This window comes from Desmodus rotundus, chromosome 9 (assembly GCF_022682495.2).
Source record: "Desmodus rotundus isolate HL8 chromosome 9, HLdesRot8A.1, whole genome shotgun sequence".
NCBI classification, from domain to species: Eukaryota; Metazoa; Chordata; class Mammalia; order Chiroptera; family Phyllostomidae; genus Desmodus; species Desmodus rotundus.
The window spans coordinates 84193284-84215524 of record NC_071395.1 but is presented as its reverse complement, the minus strand read 5'-3'; the positions used below and the strand labels follow the sequence as shown (position 1 = coordinate 84215524).

Sequence of the window (22241 nt, the reverse complement as noted above, 5' to 3'; positions counted from 1 at the left end):
GCGGGATCACTGGCACCCCCTGCCTAGGCCATGGCACATGGCCCATTCAGAGCTAAGATTCGTGCTGACTCAGCCATGCTCCCTGATCTCCTTCCCCACGCTCATCCCACAGGCTTCCTTTTAGGAATGGAATTAGCTAATGCATGAGTTTCAAAGAAAGCACAAATTCCCTTAGAAAAACAGGATATCTGAGCTGAGTGATATCAGGTAAGCCGGCTCAACTTAAAGGGAAGGAATAAGTTGTAGGCAATATTTAAAGTAAATTCCATAATGCCACGTTTTTGGTTTATTTATTTATTTATTTTTGGTACTGGGTTGTGATAACGGTATCAGGATCATATAAAAACATCTTTTCCTTTTTGAGATACATATTGACCTGTTATGAATAAAATAATGCAATTTTTTTCAAAATAATGAGGAAGGGGGAGGTGCAGGGGCCAGACTGGTAGGGACTGGGGGCTGTTGGAACTGGCTGATGGACACTGGGAGTTCATGCCACCATTCTGTTTACTGGAGCGTAGGCCTGAAGTCCTCCGTAATAAAACGTGGAACAAAAACAAACTTCAAAGATCAAAACAGAGGGAAGCATCCATCTGCCAACATTAAAACTTGTGTACGCATCATAAAGCCATTGCTCAGATCTGGCCTTGCTTTTAAATTATAGTGGCTAAAATAGACTCGATTTTGCTTTTTCAAACCACACGTCAAAAAGGTGAGTAAGCACTGTCGACCGCTCCCCACTTTGGGTGGGGTTCCAGAGCAGCATGAGTGACACTTTCTCCCCAAATCCTTGTGCTGTGGTAGCAGGTCTGTCACACAATAGAGGTCAGACGGACAGAAGGCATTCCTAAACTCAGGATACACTGTGAACACAGCTGTAGGGATGGTTTAAAAAAAGGCTGTCTCAAAAACCCCTTGAGCAGGAGGGAAGGGAGATGGGCTGGCAAAGTCACTTTTAATCATCTGGTCCTCCTAGGTAGAGTGTGCCCAAGGGGGACGTCGTTATTCTTTCTGCAGGACGGTTCAGAGGGCAGCCTGCCCGTGTTAACAGGTACGTTGCTCAAGCTAGTGTTATCCACTGAGTCTTTTCCTCTTGCTATTTTTATTCTTACAGATTAGAAAGGTGATATCAAAAATAATCCAGTGCAAGTTCTGAATCGTAACAACTCCATCCAAGTGCATAGATGGTATCTTTCTTTCTGGTTGGCAAGATCGAATCTCCTTCTTGTTTCACGTAACCATCCAGTGCCCGGGTCTGCTGCAAGTCCTCTTTATACCTGCCAACAGACTACACACAAAGATGGGTGCTGACCAATTCACGGGGACCGGGCAACTCAGGTGGAAAAGCTGGGCATCCGGGGCTTATGAGTGATATCTCGGGGCCAAACAGGTGGGACCAGCCTCCCGGAGCAGTAAAAGGAGGAGAAAATGGAAGCTGAGCTGCTGGTGGGAGGAGCCTGGGTGTGGGTGGGGTTGGCAGCCCTGGGCAGAGAAGGGTGTGTTTCCCAGGAAGCCTTGTGCCCCACTTGTCTGCTGCACTTTACCAAACCACAAAGCCCTGCTGGGCACTCCCCTGCCAAGGCTGATCACAATCTGCCACGCTATCAGCATTGTCATCTCTCACAGAGACACGCAGTTACTGCTGTGAGTTCTAAGGGACCTAATCTAATCCTGGCTTTTCCCAAAGCCACATTTGGCCATCCAGGCCTGCAGTAGCACCTGTCTCCCCTGCTGCCAATGGTGCCAGCCTGCATCCCCGTTTACCTCCCCCTCCCCTTCTCCCTCAGCTTCTTCTTTTACCCCAGCGCTACCCCAACCCAAGCCCTCCACCCATATTCACCCTGATCTGTCACAGCTGGGAGATGAATATTCAGGATGACAGAGCCCCTTGGGGAGAAGATCTAAACCTGACCTTCCCTTTAACCTTGACAGTGGTGCCATCCAGCCGGAGAGTCCCCTTCTCTGGTGCCTGGACGCACTGAGGGCTAAGAGAGGTGGCTTCCCGAGGAAGCTTCGAGGACGATGATGGGAAACTGGCATCCGTTTTTCTGGTTTGGAAAAAGAGGATTTCACTTTTCAGCACCTGCCAACCTGACAGGCTTGCCAAGAATTTTACATTTGCCAAGGATTCTACATTAAACAAACACGCACCCCCACATCAACCCTCCTCCAAAGCAGACATAAGTCATCGGGGAAGGAAACAGCTCTTAGGAAGAGGACAGCATGGTTCACGAACCTCTCCAGTTTCCAGAGCATTATCTATTTTAATCTCTGCAAGACAACCGGAAACGTCTCCCTGACATTCAAGTTTGGTTCCAAAGCAAGGAAGTTCAGGCTTGATTTTGACTGCCAGGGAGTGTGTTGTGGTTTTTATTACACAGCTTTCGAATGTATAGGTTTGTAAAAGAAATCCTTGGGAGACCCCTAGGCCTAGACACTCTAACAGACCTGGAAGTGGACTCTGACTTTTGGTCCTTGTTGTCCCTGTGTCTCCGTTCCTTTCCCTTCGCCTGCCAGGAACAGCCAATGGCTAAGACTTAGCCACCTCCACCAAGTGTCACGTGGGGACTTGAACAGTAAAAGTTCCTAGGCCCAGTTAAAGGCAGTGGCCAAAATTAAGGCATCTCTGCCACATCCCAGTGGGTGTCAACACGGAAACAGTAACTTGAATCCAAAACACGTTCCTACTGAGCTCTGCTGTGTTAATAAGAGACGATAGGGCAGGAGGGAGCAGACTGGTAACGCTGCTCCCCAAGCTCTCGGTGCCTCCTGCTCCTGTCACTGGGTCATGTACAGAAGTCAAGAGCTGGCCACAGCCCTGCCCCAAGCTCTGGGGGGCCAGCTCATGGAAACTCATCAGAGAGGAGGAGGGCCGAAAGACCAGGGTTCATTCCCCGAGCTCACACAGCCCGGTGCATTGCTCTCAGCACGCGTCCTTACTCCAGTCTCCTCTCTGTTCACTCAACCCTCCCCTCTTTGCCGGCACCACTCAGCAGTGTACATGCAAAAGGGAGACTAAAAGCAGATCACGCCTACATGAATGTAGCTTGTTGTGTCTACTTATCCTGACTGATGAAACAGATGACCACGACGAGCCTAGGAAATCAACTCGCGTGACCCGGGTTTATGAGCCAAGAGAATATGGCAAAGGGGAAGGGCTGTCTCTCCTATGCCTCTGTTGTACTGTGCAAGACTCCCTCCTGCTAGTAAACTCTCCAGGAAGCTGGTTTCATGAAGCAAGCAGCCACACTGGGAACGTCCACATGCCAAGGAGTTGTGAGTAGCCCTGGGAGCTACAGGTGGCCCCTGGGGACTAAGGAAAGCCTTCAGCCAACAGTCAGCAAGAAGCTGGGTCCCTAGTCCTACCACCGCAGGGAACTGAATTCTGCCAACCCCCTGAGTGCTCTCGGAAGCAGCCTTCCCCACCAAGCCTCTGGAGGAGAGCACAGCCTGACCTTGAGCTTGCGAGACCCTGAGCAGAGGACCCAGCTGATGCACATCCAGACTCCTGAGCCAGAGACTCTGAGACAGTAACGTGTGTTCACTAAGCCAGGTACACAACGAGAATGGATACAATGACCACCTCCCACTGAGTCACCAAATATAACCATTGTCCACATGGAAGACACCTGCAGATTCATGAACCATTTCTTTAAGACTGGCCTTTCCTTTTAACTTATATTTTATTTAGACTTGTCAGAAGTGAAAAAATGTACTTTTCCGTACTTTCACATGTTGAGTTCAATCAGCATTGTCACTGAAGAAGGAAGTGGAAAGGGGGCAGGTGGCTGGTGAAGAGAAACTATGAAGTCTAAATGTTAAGTGCTAATCTTAAAGCAGTTCATTGTCCTTTTCCATGGGCCACCCTCCAGTGTGCGCGTGGTAGTGACCCAAGTGCATACTGAACCCTGACCCTAAAAGGCAAAGGCCGGGGAAGGGGCACACCTCTCCCACAGAACCACAATGTGGCAAGGGCCTCTCCCCTCTTTGCACACTCCCCCGCAGGCTTGTTCTACATTTTCACTTTTCCCAGATGCACCCTGGACTTCTTGGAGGTCATGGCTCTTGCAATCAGGGAAGGGAGAGCCTAGCCTGGCCTAAAACCTCAGCGCCGGGTCCTCACCAACGCCAAACAGCAAGGCCCTTACCCCTCCCTGCTAGACAGAGAGAGGGGCCAGTGACAGACTTACTAACTTCCCAGCTCATAGTTTGCGAGAGACCCCACACAGTTTCCAGTCTGATCTTTTCATCTGCAGGAGGACCATGGGGTGCAGGGGTGCTGAGACACAGATCATGAGGTCTGTCCTGTGCAAAGAATCATATACCTTTCCCTGGGCCAACACAATCCAGTGGCCCTTTAACTCCTCTGTCCCCCCGTGTCTTCCATGTTTTGGAGCATGAGCCCCAGTGGGCTAGGGGAACCCAGGGGCCCTGAGGCTGAGCAGCACCCCCAGAAGCTGTGGAGGTCTCAGTAACAGCTGTCTCAGGGGCAGATGGTAGCCAGCAGTGCCCCTTTGCCTTCAAGCCACTGGCAGAGCCCCGGCACTGTCCAGAGGATGGGAAATAGCAGGGAAGCTGCTGGAATAGACTCGGGTGCTGCTTGCCACTGCCCTCATTGGCCAGGGCCAGCCTCCCTCCTGCATCCTGCTGGAAGGAGGGGGCAACCGCTCCTTCCAGGTTCACTTCCTCCCGCTGAAGGACCGAGAGGTGGAATTGGGAGTTGGATTCCTTAGGCCTGCGAACACGCTGCCACCCTTCTCCTAGCTGCGGGCCTGGGAAGATGCCCAGACAGGGAATGCACGAGAGGACTCGGGACAAAGCCTCTAAGCCGGGAGCACTGCAGACCTCCCTGCCCTGCGCTCAGGCAGAGCCATTTAAAAGCGCGGGAGCCTTGGTGAACTTACCTTAGAGCCAAGGAAGGCTGAACTGCAGGGAGGCTGGTTCACAGGCGCCCCTTCCAAAGCCCTGTGCCTAATTCTGTTTGAATGTTTGTGTTATTTTTCCCAAAGAGCGCTCCCGAAACTGTATAAACTTCACATCCCCGAAAGGCGGCCTTGGGAGCAACTAGCCCGTAGACAGCAGGGAGCCTGGGGAAGCCACGGTCCCTTTGGTGGTGTTGGGCTGGCCTTGCTGTAGCCCACTAGGGTGATAGAGGAGGGCAGCATCCCTCCCTAGGCAGGCAACCGAGGGAGGCGGGTCCGGGACTTCAAGGGGCGGGGTGGGGTGGGGGAGGGGCTGCCCATTGCGTGCAAAGCTCGGCACCCGGCACCGCCTGGCGCCCCGCCCCTTGGCCCCGCCCTGCGCAGGTAAACAGCTCCGTCAGCCTGCTCGCCAGGGGACCTGCTCCCGGCTCCCTGCCAGGGCCACCCGGAGGCCGAGGTCAGGAGGTGCCCTCCACCCAGTACGTGCGCTAGCGCAGGCGGCCGGCCTCACCTGGCCAAGTCGCCAGGCAGCGTGCCCCGCCCTCCAGGCCGTCAGATCACACCTACGGGCTGGTCGTCTGGGTCCCGGGTGTGTAGCTGGGGCGGGTAAGGGGTGAGGGGAACACCAGGCCAAGAGGGGCGTGTATGTAAAAATTAGTGGAATTCCATATACTTCAGATCTGTTGCTTTGTTATACGTAATCTTACCTCAATGCCAAAGGAAGGGGAAAAGAACAGCCCCTGGCTCCCCTTTGCTTCCAACTTTCACCAACATTTTTGGGGGTGGAGGAGAGGCAGGGCCTTGCTTTGGGAGAGCTCAGGGGAGGATGGTGGAAGGCTGATTTCTGCATCCTCAGGCAAAGCTAAGCCGACCTTGCCCCTGGCTATGGCCACTGGGTGTGTAAGACTTCCTGGCCCTCATCTGTCAGTAAAGTGGAGTTCATGGTGTCAAAGCCAAGGAGGGTGGAAGGAGGTGGTGAGAGAGGTGCTCAGTGTGGAGTCCATTCCCGTGGGGGCAGAGGCGGCATCAGGGCTGCGGTTCATTGTCTAGGCACCAGCACTGGGGAGGTGGCACACCAAACAAGCTGTGCTCAGATGTGATGGGGCCTGGAGGAACCCAGACCTCAGACCTCTAGCTTTCTTGGACCTCAACCAGTTTGCAAGCCTGTCTCTCCTGTAGGTCCTGTGAGCTCCAGATAGCTTTCATTAGGTTCCATATCCAGTAGGCTGGCATTGGGTACTGTGTTTGAGACCGGGGCTCGCCTTTCTCACCTGGGCTCTCTCCTTTGCTTCCACCAGTGCGAGGCAGGGAAGGTGCTGGGAGTAACTTTTTAGTTAGCTCTTACATTTACAACCCTGGAAAGAAGGCAGCTTTGAGAAGAACTGAACGCACGCATGTGCTGGCCACAACAATGTCCCTTTTATTGAGATTAATCACAGTTATGAGGTCTTGTCCATCAGAAAGAAGTCTGCACTATGTAGAACTACATACAAAGACATAAAAATACACAGCAACCACCAAAACAAATCACCTCAACCAATCAAACCTCTGGATGTGTCTTCAATTTTGATCGTCAGTGATTCAGAAAAACGTACATTGATTGGCCCAGCGTAAGGTTGGCCTTTGGGTATCGGGGCATTCACAGAGCAGGGTGTTCGCCCTGGGAAGCCATTGAACATGTAAACTCGGAGGGCGGGCGCTGCTCACACAACGCCTGAACACCTGGCTCCGGGGCTGCCCGCCGTGTCTGCAGAGCCCGCTCAAGGTCCTAGGGGCTCCTGTGACCAGTGAGAACAGCCGGCCCCAGCTGTGCTTGAAGCAGGTAAGTCACACCACCCCTGTTGGAGAAGCTATGTGTACGGACGAATAGATTGGCTTCTAATCTAGTTCAAGTCATTGTTTAGGGTCGTTTCAGAATGATATTTGCTGAAAATTTACTTTTAATGGGAAATATAAGAATCTTTACCTACCCCTTCTTCCTTTCTCATCCTAAGGGCTCGGCCAAACTCCAGCAAAGCTTGCTGTAGCTTTAGAGTTCTGGGTCAGGTTACAAGTAACCAAATGGCCAGCAGAGACAGACCTATCACACATGCCAAATGTCTTCCCTTCACTTAAATTAGCTTAAGTGGCTCCATCCACAGGTAAATGAAGGGTTTGAGTTCTAGCAGTTGGCTGGTGTCCCCCAGTCTCTTAGCAAAAAGAAGGCTATGAACTTATCAAAGTAAATGTCATAGGGATTTGGAAACCATGACAAACCATTTTGCTCTTGGAATCCCCAGTGAACAGAGGTCTCTGATCAAAGCTACAGCCCCTTCTTTTCGCAGGGCTCACAGTGTGTTCACAGTTGTCGCAATTCCCCAATTCCCATAATCTCACAATGTAAATCTTCATGAGAGAAAGAGGGAGAGGGAGATTAGCTGATTTTCTTCCCTTTGCCTGCACCCCATCCCATCCAGCATCCTCCTCGGGGAGGCAGAGGAAGATATATCCCTCCTGGGGCTGGTGGGACCTGGGAGAGTAGTGGGTGGCTTTGTCCACGATGCTCTAGTTCCAGATCAGGAGGGACAGACAAGAGATGTCCTGGCCATTCTGCTCTGAGCCACCAGGCAAAAATGCTTAGGAGACTCCTCTCAGGGTAGCCTGCTTCTGTAGGTGACCTCGGGGAGTGGCCATTGCGTCTGGTGCGGGAGACTGAAGGTCCCAGAGGGTTCCCGGGACTGTAGCCCCACTGCAGCGAGACTCCATTCAGTGGCCAAAATTCTGTCATTCCACTGACACCGTGGAAGTCCAAAAATAAAACCTATGTCTCCCTCGAAAGAAAAGTAAAAATTGTCATGTAATCAGAGTCAGTCAGGATAATGAGATGAGCAGGAGAAAAAGTAAAATGTTTTGATGTGAAGAGAGGCCCGTGGTCCCGTGGCAGCCACAGTACCGTGTCCTCGTGCGGCCTTTCCTGGGGTCCGAAGCACTTCAGCGCTAGCCCAGGCCAACATCCAGTGACATCATCACCACAAACCCCAGGATGGAGGCCCAGGACGCCAGCTTCCCGTTACCACTGGGAGGGAAGGAAAGGAAGACTTAATGCACTGAGACAGTGTCCAAGCTGAAAGCATCCTCTGCGAGGCCCATCCCTGTAGAAAATATCCTACTACTGTGAATGACAACGATGCTGACAACTAACACTCACGAGGCTCACACTGTGCCAGGCACACTGATCAACTCACGTCATTTGAAAGGGTAACCACGAGACGGTTATTCTGTTATTACTGCTGGGGATACTGAACCATAGGGAAGCTAAATAACTTGACAAAGGCCACCTATCGCGGCTCTGGAATCCATGCTTGAATAATAACGATTGGCGATTCAGTTCTTAAAGACCTTATTTAATCTGGCCTTGTAAATTAGCCTCAAAATCATTCTGCTATGAAAACCAAAATGAAACAGAGAGAGGATGCCCCCAGCCCCCGAGGCCTGGCCTATAGCTAGATAATGAGACTATGGATGTATAGCTTTGGCTAACAGAAGCTCCCCTCTCTCCTCATTCCAGTCCCAGGAAAATCTGGAGAAAGGGGGGGAGAAAGGGTAGGAGTGAGAGAGAGAGAGAGGGAGGGAGGGAGGGGACAGAGGAGGGAGAGAAGGAGAATGTTAAAAAATAATAGTCTGTTTCATGGGGGGGAGGGGGGGCGGAGAGGCAGGGTGTGTATGCCACTGCCTCATATTACCTGGTCTGTCTCTCCACCTCCTACCTATTCCTCCTCTTTCCTTTAGTTTCAGACAGCGCAGCTGCGGAAGGGCTGAGGATGACGTTGGAGAGGGGCGGGAAGGGGTGCAAATAGAGGAGTGGCAAGTGAAAACAAGGGCAGATTTGGAGGCTGGGATCTGGACAGGGACAGGGACATGAGGGCGGGGAAGCTCTCCCACCTGATCTGAGCTTCGGGGATGATGTCATCCATGACCACATAGATCATGGCGCCAGCGGCAAAGGCCAGAGCGTAGGGCAGGACGGGCTCAGCCAGAACCACGGCAAAGGCCCCAAAGAGGCCGGCCAGAGGCTCCACCATGCCACTCAGCTGCCCGTACCTAAGGAGAGAACAGAGACAGGTACCACCTGGGAGAGTCCCGCAGGCACACTGCTGACTCCAGAAAACGGCGCGTTTATCCCACATCATACAGGGTCCAGCAGAAGTAATGCCTGCTTGAGTGTGGTTGGTAGGGTAATAATGTGGGTGTGATCATTATAGTTTTAATTTGAACGCTTCACCTAAAATGTCATATGGTGTGCTTGAGTGTGATACTGTCATGTTACAGAATTACATGCTTATGATTTTGGAATAAAAGAGTTTTCAATAAGAAAGGGGCATTATTTGTGCGGGACCCTGTATCTGAGCCCGGCAGTGCAGAAGCATTTCACTGATTTACTCACCCGCTCCTCTTCCTTCCCCACAACCTAGTACAGTACAGGCGCCGCCCCCCCACCCAGGTTTTTTGTTCAGAGTTCAAGTCTCCCACATTGTCTTCCTAGAATAAGAGTGTTACTGAGATCTAGTCCACGTGCCGCACGGCACGCCCTTTTAATGCGTGCAGCTCAGTGGTTTCCAGTCCGTTCACAAGGTCGTGCAGCCGTCACCACGATCAACCCCAGAGCGCTCTCACCACCCCAAAGGAAGCCCCATGCCCATCAGCAGCTTTCCCCATTCCTCCCTCCTCCCCCCACCTCTGGCAACCACTCATCTACTTTTCATCTCTACGCATTTGCCTGTTCTGGACATTTTATGCAAATGGATCCCACAACACGTGGTCCTTTCCATTGATTGATTTCACTCAGCCTGTTTCCGAGGTGCACCCGTGATGCAACACGTGTCCGTGCTTCACTCCCGGTATGGCTGATTGCATTCCTTTGTGTGGGGACGCCACAGTTACACATCCGCCCATCACCTGGTGCCTACGCTGTCATTTGCGGGGAGCACACCGATTCAAATCGGTAGGGACATTTCCGAAGGACAGCTGTGCCTGGCATGTCTGGGGGGTCAGGCCACAACACCTCCCTTCTGAGGAGGCTGCACCCACCCACCTCTGTAGAACAGGTGGCCTACCTGGCGGGGTCTATATTGAGGGTCTGGCCCCACAACCCTCATCTTAGATTAAGGTGAGATTTCTATTTTTTACAAAAATCCCTTGCCCTGGTGTGTCATTCCGTACACCAAAAGGTTGTGGGTTCGATCCCCAGTTGGAGCGCATATAGGAGGCAACTGATCGATGTTTCTCTCTCACACCACTGTCTCCCCCCTCCTCCTCCTTCTCTTTCTAAAATCAATCAATTTATTTATTTACACATTTGCACTAGTGAGAGTGGGTCTCTGTGGCTGAAAACCCAATGAGTCCTGATTAAAACGGCAGCCACGTGAGTGCTGGGCCCTCACAGAGGAAACAAGCCGGTGCCTGAGCTCCATGGTCCAGCCCCACGGGCAACAGACACCTGCTCCAGGCTGAGCAGCAACAGACATCTCTCCCACTGTCCCTGGCTGCGGGCCTTTGGGAGCATACACTGCCTCTGAGTCTCAGCCCTTCCATCTGTGAAACGGAAGTGAGACAGTTTCCCCTGCCCAGCCTCCCAGGTGACGGGATGGTAACAGGGCAGCTGTGGGCCTGGGAATACCCATCCCTGCCCTGCTTCTCCCTGGCCAGCTGGAAGCAGAGGGTGGACATCGGGGAGACACTATGCTTTAGAATCCTCTAAGGGGCCATGGCCTCGGCTTTGTCACTTCTGGAAAAAATGGGTTTGACGTCAAGCCCAGACTGCAGTGAGAACCGCGAAGTTTAATCTCAGTGTCTGCACGCTGACCCAATGCCCCGTTCCACTACGTGAAACGATGGTCACAGCTCCCGGAACTCTCACTTAAAGACACCATGAAGGCCACCTTGCCCTGCCCCCCGCCACCCCCCCCCTTCCATAGACTCCCACAGTGGAGAAAGAGGTCCTAGAGGGTGGGAATGAAACGACTTAAGCACGTGTAAGAACTGGTAGGTCACAGGCCCTGTAAGATGGAAGGCACTTCCATCCTGGTTATTATCGGTCCTTTTAAATGATCTCACCCTACACTCTAGAGGAGTGAGTTTTGACAGAGGGAGGTTCCGAGGCTCAGAGCCCTGAACTGAGGGGCAGAAGGTTAGACTTCTAGTCCTGAGTCAGGACTAGGAAGCCAAATGAGCCAGATGACCTGAGCTGGTCATCTACACTCTGGGCCATGGTTTCCTCCCCTAACACTGGGGACTCACCTTATATGTCCCCGGAAAGGTAAAATCAAGGAACAGACTAGAAAGCCCTCTGGGGACAAAGAAAACACTAGGCCTCGTCTGCCAGACACTACTGACATAATCATTGCACTGACAAAGGTCATGATAGAAGCTTCTATAATGACTCTCGGGGACAAAGGCTGTAGCAGTATGAGCCCAAGTTAACGCATGTGACATTAAAGCGGACATAAGGTCTAGCTCCATTCTTCCTGCCAGAGGGAGAGAAAACGTAACACTGAATGGCCGTGGAGTGGCTACCCACAGAGGGGTTTTGAAAAAGAAAAGACGGCCATTAGGGCTGGTTTACGTAAAGGTTGAAGGTCAAGAGATGAGTTCCTTATGCTTCCTCCCAGTTCAGGGGTGCAAGATTCAGCATTTTACCAGAAGGTCCAGATTCACTTTCAGGTCAGAAGAGGTTGTTCTTGCGGAAAGAAGCTGACACAGAGGAACTGCTGGGAGCCTTGCATCAGCCCCAACCTTGGCCTCTGACAGTGACGCCCTCGAGCACTTACCAGAAGGCTCTCCAGTTGGAGAAGCCAGCTCCTCGCAAGGGGAGGCTGACAGCGAGGCCCTCTGGGAAATTCTGGATCCCAATTCCAATGGCTAAGTTCCTGAAAGACCAAGAACACGCATGAAGATGGTCATCTGGAACCGAGTGCCCCATAGACAGGGGTCCCTGGCCTTCAGTGTTGGAGACCCAGGGGGCTCTTGGTCCCTGGGGATGCTTCATTCTCACAATGTTACAGTACAGCAGAGAAAATGCTGGGTGTTAGGATGGTCCGAGTCCTGACACTTAACTGTTCAACTTTGCACAAATCATTCAGCTTCCCACACCTCAAGTCCTTATAGGTAACACGGAAGGGTTTACACATGGTCAGAACACTGACCACGAAAGGTCGCTGTGGTCCAGTGGCCTAATGCCTGCAAAGCTCCTAGCACAGATGAGGTGCTCAGGACACTTTGGCTCCATTCCCTTATGGCACGGAGGTCGGTATTTCACATTTTATCAGGCAGTGACCCAGATCTCCTGGGTCTGGGCTCAGCTTCCCCGTGGACACTCCATGCATGCCTGGACCACCCATCCCACCTCTTTGGGTCCCCACAGTGCGCACCATGGTCCTCTCCCTTCCTGTCTCTGCAGGACTCTGTGCTGTGTGAATTGGTCAGCTGGTCTGAGCTGAGCCCGGAGAGCCTGCGTCATGCACTGACCAGGTATGGGGGTGCAAAGGGAGAGCAACAGAATGAGGTGGGCACAAGTGCTGTCTGTGACCTCAGGGGGAGAGGCGCGCACGTCAGTGAGAACCCTCGTCATGCGTGCTGTGAACCACTGCAAGGAAACTGAATGTCCACTTTCAGAGGTAGCAGAAGCATCAGGGCCGGTCTGCACGCACTGGAGGGGCAGCGTTAGAGTGTCTGCCTTGGCTGGACAGGCCCATGGGGCAGCCTCGCCACAGAGGATCCACCTGCTCACTTGGCAGGCTGTGCTGGGCATGTGGCCCGGAGGACTGTGAATAAACTAGATAGAAAAGGGAAGCTCCACTGTCACTTGCCTTTCTGGTCCATTTGCTCACATCTGTCCCTCTTGCTGCTAACAGGAATCCACCTGTCAGCTCTGGACAGTGACAAGAGGGTACTCTATCCCATACTCCTGCCCGCTCACCCGCCCCAGGCTCCAGGGTCAGGGACGCACGTGCTGTCCTGCATGGACCCGTTAGGCCAGCTCTGGGGACAATCCTCCAGCACAGAGCACTGGGGACAACCCTCAGTGTTTAGTATTTAGCTTTTTTACTTCAGGCCTTGAACCTCAGCCTGCGTTCTCTGTTGTTCCCCAACACTCGTTTCCTATGGGGCTCAGACACCCAGACACACGGGAGGCCCCAGGGTCGATGTTTTCCTAAGGGCCTCCTTGACCAGGGGCCACTTATGAAAAGACTGACCCCCAGAATCTTGGCTCTATTAACACGTGGCTCACACACGGCACATTTAATGAACCCTCCTCATCCTGTCCCTTCCTCACAACTTTACGTTTCTCTTCAACATCCACCCATCAGCTCATCAAAGTGACAGCATCGGAAAAGTTACTATTAACTCTTTAATAAAAAAATGTTCCGGTGTCTCTCATTTAAGACAACTGTTCACAAAATGAAGTGGACAGACAAGAAGACACCTACCCACCAGGCCCCCGGCCGTGTCGCTGTTTGCTGGCCTCTTCCAGGGGTTCACTCGGATCCCCACCTGTGTAAGGCACCTGTCTCCTTTTACTTCTTAGAGAGGAAAGGTTCAGACAAGCTCTGATCTTGTCCCATGGCCCACGAGGCACCCCACGGGGAAAGACTGCGAATATTTTGGGCTTTGAGGGCCACTGAGTCTCTGTTGCAACTATTCAACTCTGCCACTGCAGTGGAAGAGCAGCCAATATGTAAGCAAGTGAGCATGGCTGTGTTCTGATAAAACTTTATTTACAAAACCAGGTGGTGGGCCAGGTTAGGCCCATAGGCTGTAGTTTGCTGATCTCTGCCCTAATATCTCAGTGGCTGGCTGCAGGAAGATCTGATCAGGTGGAACCAAAGACCTAATGAGGGTCTTCCAATGAGCAAGGTCAAGGTGTCTGACCAGATCTCAAGGCCTTTGTCAGATGTGCAATCAGCATTCTGTGGCTGGCTTGCTGTCCATTGCCGTCACCTGCCCTTATGTTCACAGGCAAGAGCATGATTTATCCCCAGACTGACCATGGACAGTTGCTACCCAATGTCACCAGCAAGTCAAGGTGGGGCTCCCTGTCCAAAGTCCTCACCATGATGCGGTGCCAACGGCAACTATCTGCCAGGCGAGCTGTGGAAGCCTCCTCCCATCCTGTCCGGGAGCCTCCATCCTGATAAGCAGCACAGAAACTCCATTCTTCTACCCCTGGCAAACCGAGTTACCCCTGCCCTGCCCCAGCTCTGGCATGGGGCTTCCAGGCCAACCAGGTGCCCCACCCTTGGGATCCCGCCAGGCTGCTCTCAGGGTGCCACCTCGCTGGGTGATCACGGAACCTCTCCTGAGGGCTCCTGGGCACCATCACCCCCCAGCTCCTCCGTCCTTTCCACTGTCATATATATCCCTTAACTCGGCTTTCCTCTACACGCACACACTGTGGTCCACCATGGTCCTTTGCGCTGCTCTGCGCCATGTACCTGTTAGGGGTGACTCAATGGAAGGGCTCACTGCCCTGCAGTCCCCTACTCCTCTCCCCACTGACATCAGCTCCAGACCATGAATTAAACCTAAAGCTCTCAACCCTGGCTACACACTCCAGTCACCAGGGACCTAAGACGTCATCCAAGGGGATGAGGATGGTGGCTGCACCCGCCTCTGACTCAGGAGCCCCTTCCCTGCCATCCCGTCACCCAGCTGAGGTGCATGTCAGGGTGGCCCAGCTGGGAGCCGAGGATGCCAGCAGCCTGCAGACTGGGTGCTTTCTGGGCACGAAACCTGATTTGGGGAGGCTGGAGGGGACCTCTGAAACCAGAGCAGAGGCATCAAAGCAGAGGGTCACTGGGGAGACGTGCATCAACAGCAGTGATGGGGGTAATGGATATCGTGTGTCTGGGGTTGGGGGGCCAAGGGGGGCGGAGGGGCAGCAGCGGCTCAGATCGGCAGGCTGGTCCCATGGCAGCGGAAGCTCGAAGTTAAGTTAGGCGCAGTGGGGATCTAGAGAGGCAGCAGGGATGGGACACAGTGACATGCTCACACCCTCTCACCACCCTACTGTGCTCTCCCTGTGGCCTCCACACCAATGGGCACTCCTTAGACCCAGGAGAAGCAGGAAACCCCAGGGGTGGGGGGAGGCCTGGGAGGGAGTGGGGAACGCACTGGGCTCCCTCACGAATAGTGAACCCCAGCAGATGTAGGGGACTGGGCCCATGACAGGTGCCACAGAGTGCAGGCAGGGAAAAAGGTGCCCGTTCTCCAACCTGGATGCCAAGGCAGAAGCAACAAGCCTGGGGCTGCTTTTCCAGTTTCCGCTTGAGTGCAAGGCTGGCCCTCCAGGCTGCCAGGTAGGAATCCCAGGAGGTGGACGCCCAGCGGCTCAGAAAGAAAGGCCAGCCCAGTGGGCAGATGCTCCTGTTTTTTCTTGGAGGCCTAGAGGTGGCCAGAGACCTGACTCATTTCTCCAGGGCCAGTGGTGGGGGTGGGGGTGCATGGGGGAGGTTGCTTCTTATTCCCTGCATCCTGCCCCAGCTCTGCCTCCATGGTTAAGTCAGAGAACACCCACTCGGGCTTCAGTGCAGGTCCCTTGTTCAACACCTTCATTGCTAAGTTAGAAAACAAAGGCACGGAGAAGTCCGTCGTCTTCGGAGACAGATATAACATGTAGTGGGTGAGCCAGACAGCCCTGGGTGTGTGCTATGACCCAGTATAACCTACAAGAAGCTCAGACTTCATTTTGCCTATAAAAAGGGTATAACCCCCCCCCCCCATTTTCAGTGTTCTTTGGCAGATGGAACAATTGCGGTGAAGCACTGGTCACAGTGCACAGCCCAGAGCAGGCGCTCCTTAAACAGTAGCTCCCGTTAAATTGACTGAGCTTCCTGAAGGGGGCAGTGCTGAGACCTGAGATGGGGCCTTGGCACCCCCTTCCCCACAGCCCTGTGACCTTCCCTACCTTACACAAATTTCTTCTCCAATTCATGCTCCTCAACCTTCTTGATTCTGTGGCTTCCTGCTCAGGACCAAAGCCAGAACAGACAGCGATGGCCACCTGGGAGCCCTTCCAGAAGTGACTCCAGAATCCACCACTGACCCCTCCTGCGTGCAAGAGCTCACGCCACACGTGAAGATGTCGGGAAGGGCCCCAGCCTTGGAGGAACTTACAGTATAACAGAGGGCAAAATGACCTGCACACGAACGACTCCAGGACAGCACACGACTGGCGAAAGGCCACGAGAACGGCACACAGAAAGCATGGGGAGAAGGGTGGTGCCAGAGAAAGAGGGTCCAAGAAATAAAGTGACATTCAAGGTGGACTGTGAAGGAGGGGCACCACTTTAATCACTAGAGAGAGACTGGTAGCTTCGGGGGGGCGGAGGGATGCATTTCCTGCAGGAAGAAGGAATGGCGTGAGCAAAGGTGTGTGGTGGTAGGCAGGGCGATCCAGGCTTTCCTTTCTCTCTCCTTCCCCAATTTAAAGCCAACAGACAAACACAAAAAAATTGCACTGGAGTCAAAGTCCATCTCCCCTGGATATCCGTCTTCTGAGAATCCTTCCCGAGGACGGCCGAGTTGGCCAGCTTTTGAGGGGGAACCTGAGCATTCAATGTCCCAGTCCCACCCCGGGGGTCACCCAAGGCCAAGTGTGGGGTTCCATCCCAGCCACGGATCACCACCCCATTTCCGGAGGCAGACCCCTGTGCTGAATGAGATGCTGAGAGGGGTTCCCTTCAAATCCATTAATTAGCCAACCCACACAACCATTTCACTGAGGATGGCGCGGGCCTGGAGCTGGGGAAGCCTTCGGCATGTCAGCAGCAGCACAAGCCAGCACCCAGAGCAGCAGAGAGCAGCACAGAACCCGCTGCCAAACCTGCGGCCAGAACCAGCTCATCTTTCGTCACCAAGCCCATCAGAGGGAGCCTGAGGTCCTCAGCTAGAATAAGATGATGCTGATCACCGCTGCCATTTCTGGAGTGTTGCTAAGTGTCAGGCATGGTGGTAAGCATTTTATGTGTGGCAGCAAGCTTAGCCCTCTCCAGCACCTTCTGAGTGTTTCCTACCCTTAGTTGTCCCTATTTTACAGACGGTGAAAGGGATGCACAAGGAGGTTGAGTGAGTTGCCCCAAGGTTACCCAGACACACAGTGACAATGGGGACTCTTCTCCACCATGCTGTATACTTCAGGTTCTCTGGGCCTCACACAGAGCAATCTCGCCATCGTAGAGAGATGGTCACCTGGGCTCAAATCCCCAGCAGAGGAGCAGGCGCTGCCGTATGCTTCAGGGTCTGGCCCGTTCTGGAAGACCGGGAGAGCAGGCTGGAGTGGGGAGAGATGAACCAGAGACCTCAGGGGTAATGGGGTTGGAACAACTCATCTACAGCAGGAGTTTGCAACCTTGCCACCATCAACATTTTCGGCTGGGCCAACTCTTCATTGTGGGGACTGGCCAGGGCATGGCAGGGCCTTTCCCAGCATCCCCAGCCTCTATGCAATAGATGCCGGTAGCTTCCTTCCTGGTTGCGACAACCCAAAACGTCTCCAGACATTGCAAAATATCTCCTGGGGGCTAAATCACCCCTGGTTGAGAACCACTTACCTAGACTAAGCAACGGTTTAGGTGACTTTGATTCCTCAGCAAATAACTGAACACCAAAAACTTCCCAGACCAAGCAAGGAAAACATCTGATCCCATGCATCTTACTGAGAATTTCTGGGCTCAGTGGAGTTGGGTCTTCTAGGCAGCTTAGCTGTGGCAATACCAATTCCTGGGAGTCAAGGTAAACACAACACTTACAAACCATCAGGCCTCTGCTCCCTCATTCTGAAGGCAGTGGCTTTGGAACCTCAGTGCCGTGCATCCCGAGGGCACCTTGCATGTAGCAGTCTGTGAATGGCACCCCCTGGAGTTGTGCAGTGGGATATTCTTGCTTGAACACCAACCACTGATGATTGCTCAGTGAAGGGTTTAGTTCTGGGGCTGGAGGTGAGGAGTCCCAGGGAAGGGGGTGCAGAGTATCATGGATTTCTCTGAGAACTGGTAAGTGAGCATCCACACACCACGAAGCCCTGCTCTCCAGGCTGGGTCCTCTGCTGGCTGATTATGAAAGGAGAACAGCATATCCCTGACTAGCCCGCTTCACCTTGCTTTCAGATACTCCCCTGTGTGAAGAGCGTGTGCGTTCTTGCGTGGCAGGCCCTTACAGAATGTTTTGATCATTATCGTCCTGCCATGAAAGGCCTGATTGTTTGGGCTTGGCGATGACATCACCGGCTTCCCACTCGGGCTGCCAGTTGAGGTGTTTGATGAGCCTGCAGGTGGGAAGGGGCTGGATGTTCCCCGAAGGGCCTTGGGCCCTACCTGCTCAGTGGCGCTGGTTTAGCACGCAAGGGATCCTCCCCTACCCCCTTCCTTGGGTTCTGGGAGGCTTATTACCACCAGCTGGAAAGAAGCGATGACCCCATCCATTCCCTTCCAGCCTGCCACCCTCCTCAGAGTGGGTGGGGCAGAGCCCAGGAAGAAGTAAAGCCACAAGGCAGGGTGGTGTCTGAGGGCGATTCAGGCCATCAACCAGCACCTCCCCTCACTGACAGGCAGGGAAGCCTCCCGGGTGTGTCTGGGACCTCTACCTCCCTGAGGGATGTCCTGGGGCATCTCTGCCAACAAAGTCCCCCAGCATAGGCCAGGAAGAAGGATCAGAGTGAACAAAGGTGTGGGGTAGTAGGCAGGGCGATCCAGGCCTTCCTTTCGCTCTCCTTCCCCAGTTTAAAGCCAACACACAAACACAAAAAGCGCATTGGAGTCAAAGCCCGTCTCCCCTGGGCTTTGAGGCTGCCTGTGTGACTCCAAAGGCACCTGGGATTCTCTACCCAAGAGCAGTGTGCTTCCCTCGTTATTAGCAGATGCATACTGGGAGATTCACAGGAACTCTACCAGTAAAAGCCCCAAAGTGGAAACCAAGCAAATGCTCGTCAACAAATGAGTGAATGAGCTGTGTTCCATTCACACAACGGAATAATACTGTGCACGGCAAAGAGAAGGAGTGATGCGTCTCCAGGACAGTTTGGGGTGGGACGGACACAAGAGTCAAAGTTGTCAGGTTTCACTCACGTCGGGTCCTGAGGAGGCAAAACTGAGCTGTGCCTGCCTGTCCGCTGATGAGGCGAGTGTCAATGGCCAACGGCAACAATTTGTTGGCTGATTCTCCTTAAAGTATTTGGAATTTTAAAAACAATGCCTCTGAACAGACGATAAGGAATCTCTAAAGGTAGGAATTCAGGTTCCACCTGGGTGAAAGTCGCCATTTGGGGGGAAAGAAGAGAGCCCCCAGCCCTGGGCTTCCTGCTCACCACTGCCCTGCAGAGTCCCCAACCCCTGCTGGAAATCGCTGCCCTCACTTCTCATGGCACAGAGCAGTTGTGCCTGCTTTGGGACTTTTTTATATGAATAGTTTCAGCAGCTGTATAGACCCCGGGAGAGGACCATGTGAGGGTTCAGATGAAGAGGGCTTTGCAGTCGCATTGCCTGCAAACCTGGCCTGTGGGTAGCTTCTTTCAACCACAGGTTTAGAGTTCTGCATAGGGTACATCCTAAGTTCATCTCCCTGACATCTCCTTTCACCTCAGTTTCTTATGGGCCGAACGCTATAGTCACTCCACCTGCAGGATCAACGTTTTCGGGGAGGGTTGCAACAAAAACATTTAGTTCTCCAGCGCACAAAATACCACTGCAAACCACTAAAGTCTTTCCCAGCACTTTGGCACTTGCTTGTAAAGAGCACTAGGTGCTTTCATAAACATTTATTATTCCTTTCACTTAAGAGGCATAAGCTCATTTTCCATTTTGCAGGCGTAGTCACCAAGGCCTACAAAGGGTTAGCACAAACCCAAAAACATGGCCTGGGCCCCCGAAATGAGGGCCCCTGCAACCGGGGGCTGGAGCTGCACTCCCTTAACCCGCACCCCCACTCTTCCCACAAATCCACGGAAGGCAGTGGACAAAGGGGGCCAGCGACAGCTTCAGCAAGGAAGACTGTAAACATTGGGGCCATTCTTGGCTACTCTATCACACCTCGCTCAACCCAACACGGAATCCCGTGGATCTCTCCTCAAAATCTGTCCAGAGTCCAGGCCCTTCCTCCCTCCTCCCCACCTCCTGCCTGGTTTGCTGCAACAGCCTCCTCATTTGCCTCCTAGCTTCTCTCCTGACCCTGCAGTCTATGCCCAGCCCATCTGCGGGTCTGCTCTTCGGCTTCCCAGCTCCCTCGGGCAGCGCCCAGGACCCTCCCCTGACCTGCACAACCTATGTGTCCCCACCCTCCGTCCTCTCTGCCCTCTTCTTCTGCACATGCTCTCCCACAGACACAGCCGGTTACTCCCACCTTGGGGCGCTCCTACTGGAACATTCCTTCTAAGGTGTCTGCGCCTCACTTCCTTACCTCTTTCGTGACTAGGTCACTTGGCTTTTCCGAGGCTACATACAAGACACTGTGACTTCCATCTGTCTCTCTTGACCTCGAGCTCAGGGGGAAGCTGGCTGCCATGAGAGACCCTGAGCAGGGACCCTCCACAAAGCTGCTCTTGAGTTCCTATCCCCCAAACAAGGTTTACCGGTTTAAGCCACCAAACTTGGAGCTCTTTTATTATACAATAGGTGACTAAGGCAGTCACTTTCTCAGTGAACTCTGCCCTTACTCATGCATCTAAAATTGTAAACCACCACAGCGCCCCCATCCCCTCAACCCTGGTCTAATCTCCTTCTTCTCCCCCTCCTCCACCTCACCCCCCCACACCCCCTCCTCCTCTTTGTTTTCTAATAGTAATTCTTACCTGCCAACCTACCACGTAATGTACCCATTTTTTAATATTTATTGTTCATTCTTTCCCCCACATCTGGCATCAGAACAAGCTAGGAGTCTTTGTCTGTCTGTTCACCAGTGTGGCCCAAGCACCTCGAGGAGTGCCAGGTGTACACAGTGCTGCAACAGACATGCATGCAGACACGGGCCCATGAGTCCTAGCGAGTCTGATGTCTGCTCTGCTCCTAGCTGCGGGTGATCAACCAGCGGCGAGCATGTCACACCCCACTGGGCCTCGGTGTCTTCAGCTGCAGAATAAGGAGGCTAAATAAGCTCATTTTCCAGACCTCAAGCTCTGCGATTCCCTCACAACGAGGGCATTGTGGGCTCTCCAGATTCCCGGGGCAGCAGAGACAGGCCCCTGCCTTTGCCAAAGCTCATTTTCCTGTCTGTGAACATCTGGAAAGCCAAAAAACAAAACCATCGCATTGTGCACATCTGGACAGCATAAACCAATCCCTCCAAGAGGAAACTCCAAAACGGCTGCTCAGCGAAAAACGCAGGGCAGGCCAAATGAAAGGGGTTGAAAGGCTCCTTTCTTTTCCACCCGCAAAACAATCTTCTGGGCACGATCTGAGAGGCGGAATGCTCTGCTGCTGAATAACATACGCTCTCAATAGCTTCGACTGCGGTCTCTGTCACATCGCTCCCCCAGCCTGGCTCCTCGCCAATGCACAACTCACAGAACAGGGGTTTTTCCCCCACTCCGTTGTTTAGACCGAACTATACCTTCACTTATCCTTGGGGCATGTGGACCGAGTTCAAAGCTGAACACCACCTGCTCCTCCTCCTCCTTCAGGGAGAGTAATTGAACTGCACGCCTAATGCAAACTGAGCAGGGAGCTTTGAGCTCTGGTGAGAAACTGCGGCTAATTGCACGTAGTCAGAACGTGCCCCCTTCCTTCTGTGGCGGGGAAGAGGGAGCTGCCGGCCAATATGCAGTCTGCTGTTTGACAACCAGCCCTGGGCTCCCAGGACAAAGAGGAATGATATTCCTTTGCAAATGAAACGAGTTTCAGGGGCTCTGAATGTCCCGCTATCCCTTCAGCTGGCAAAGACAGGCAGTGAAAGGACGGGGAGAGCATGCAGGAAGATGTGGGGTCCCACTTGCCAGGCACTAAAGAAAGGTGAGAGCTGGAGGAATGAATGGTCCTTGTGCTTTGAAATTCCAAGGAGAACATTCCTGTGCCTCGGGTGCCACGACAATGAAGCAATGTTAGGGATGAATCCACCCACGAGTAACTGCTGAGCTCCTGTTCTTGCTCAGGCAAAGAACAGAGCTGGACACCACACAGGGGCAGCAACCCACAGGGAAGGGCAGGAGCTACTGGAACAGAGGAGGGGCAGCCCCGCCAGATCTCACTCGGGGTTATTGAAGGTTTCCTAGGGGAAGCTGGCCAGGCCCAGAGGTGAAGACCACGGGGCCACGACCACGCTGTGCAGAGCCCTGTGGCTGGAAGCTGTAGAGGTCGG

The 22241-nt window shown here is 53.2% G+C and overlaps 1 protein-coding gene and 1 long non-coding RNA gene across 3 annotated transcripts in view; both read right to left on the bottom strand.

Moving 5' to 3' along the window:
• Window positions 1–278: 278 nt before the first annotated feature.
• Window positions 279–5204, bottom strand: LOC123477929 (uncharacterized). The gene is made up of 3 exons (XR_006652965.2): window positions 4905–5204; window positions 1841–2048; window positions 279–1288 (listed from the first exon to the last, which is right to left on the bottom strand). It is a non-coding gene; the product is annotated as an uncharacterized lncRNA (long non-coding RNA).
• Window positions 5205–6322: 1118 nt separating this feature from the next.
• SLC39A11 (solute carrier family 39 member 11) overlaps window positions 6323–22241 on the bottom strand; it is a 253919-nt gene continuing 238000 nt past the window's right edge. For both annotated transcript variants that reach the window (XM_045182203.2, XM_024573427.3), the window contains exons 8-10: window positions 11729–11827; window positions 8844–9002; window positions 6323–7977 (exon numbers count right to left, since the gene is read on the bottom strand). In XM_045182203.2, the coding sequence (XP_045038138.2) occupies window positions 7899–7977; window positions 8844–9002; window positions 11729–11827 (337 nt within the window). In that variant the 3' untranslated portion in view covers window positions 6323–7898. The remainder of the gene's footprint in view (window positions 7978–8843; window positions 9003–11728; window positions 11828–22241) is intronic.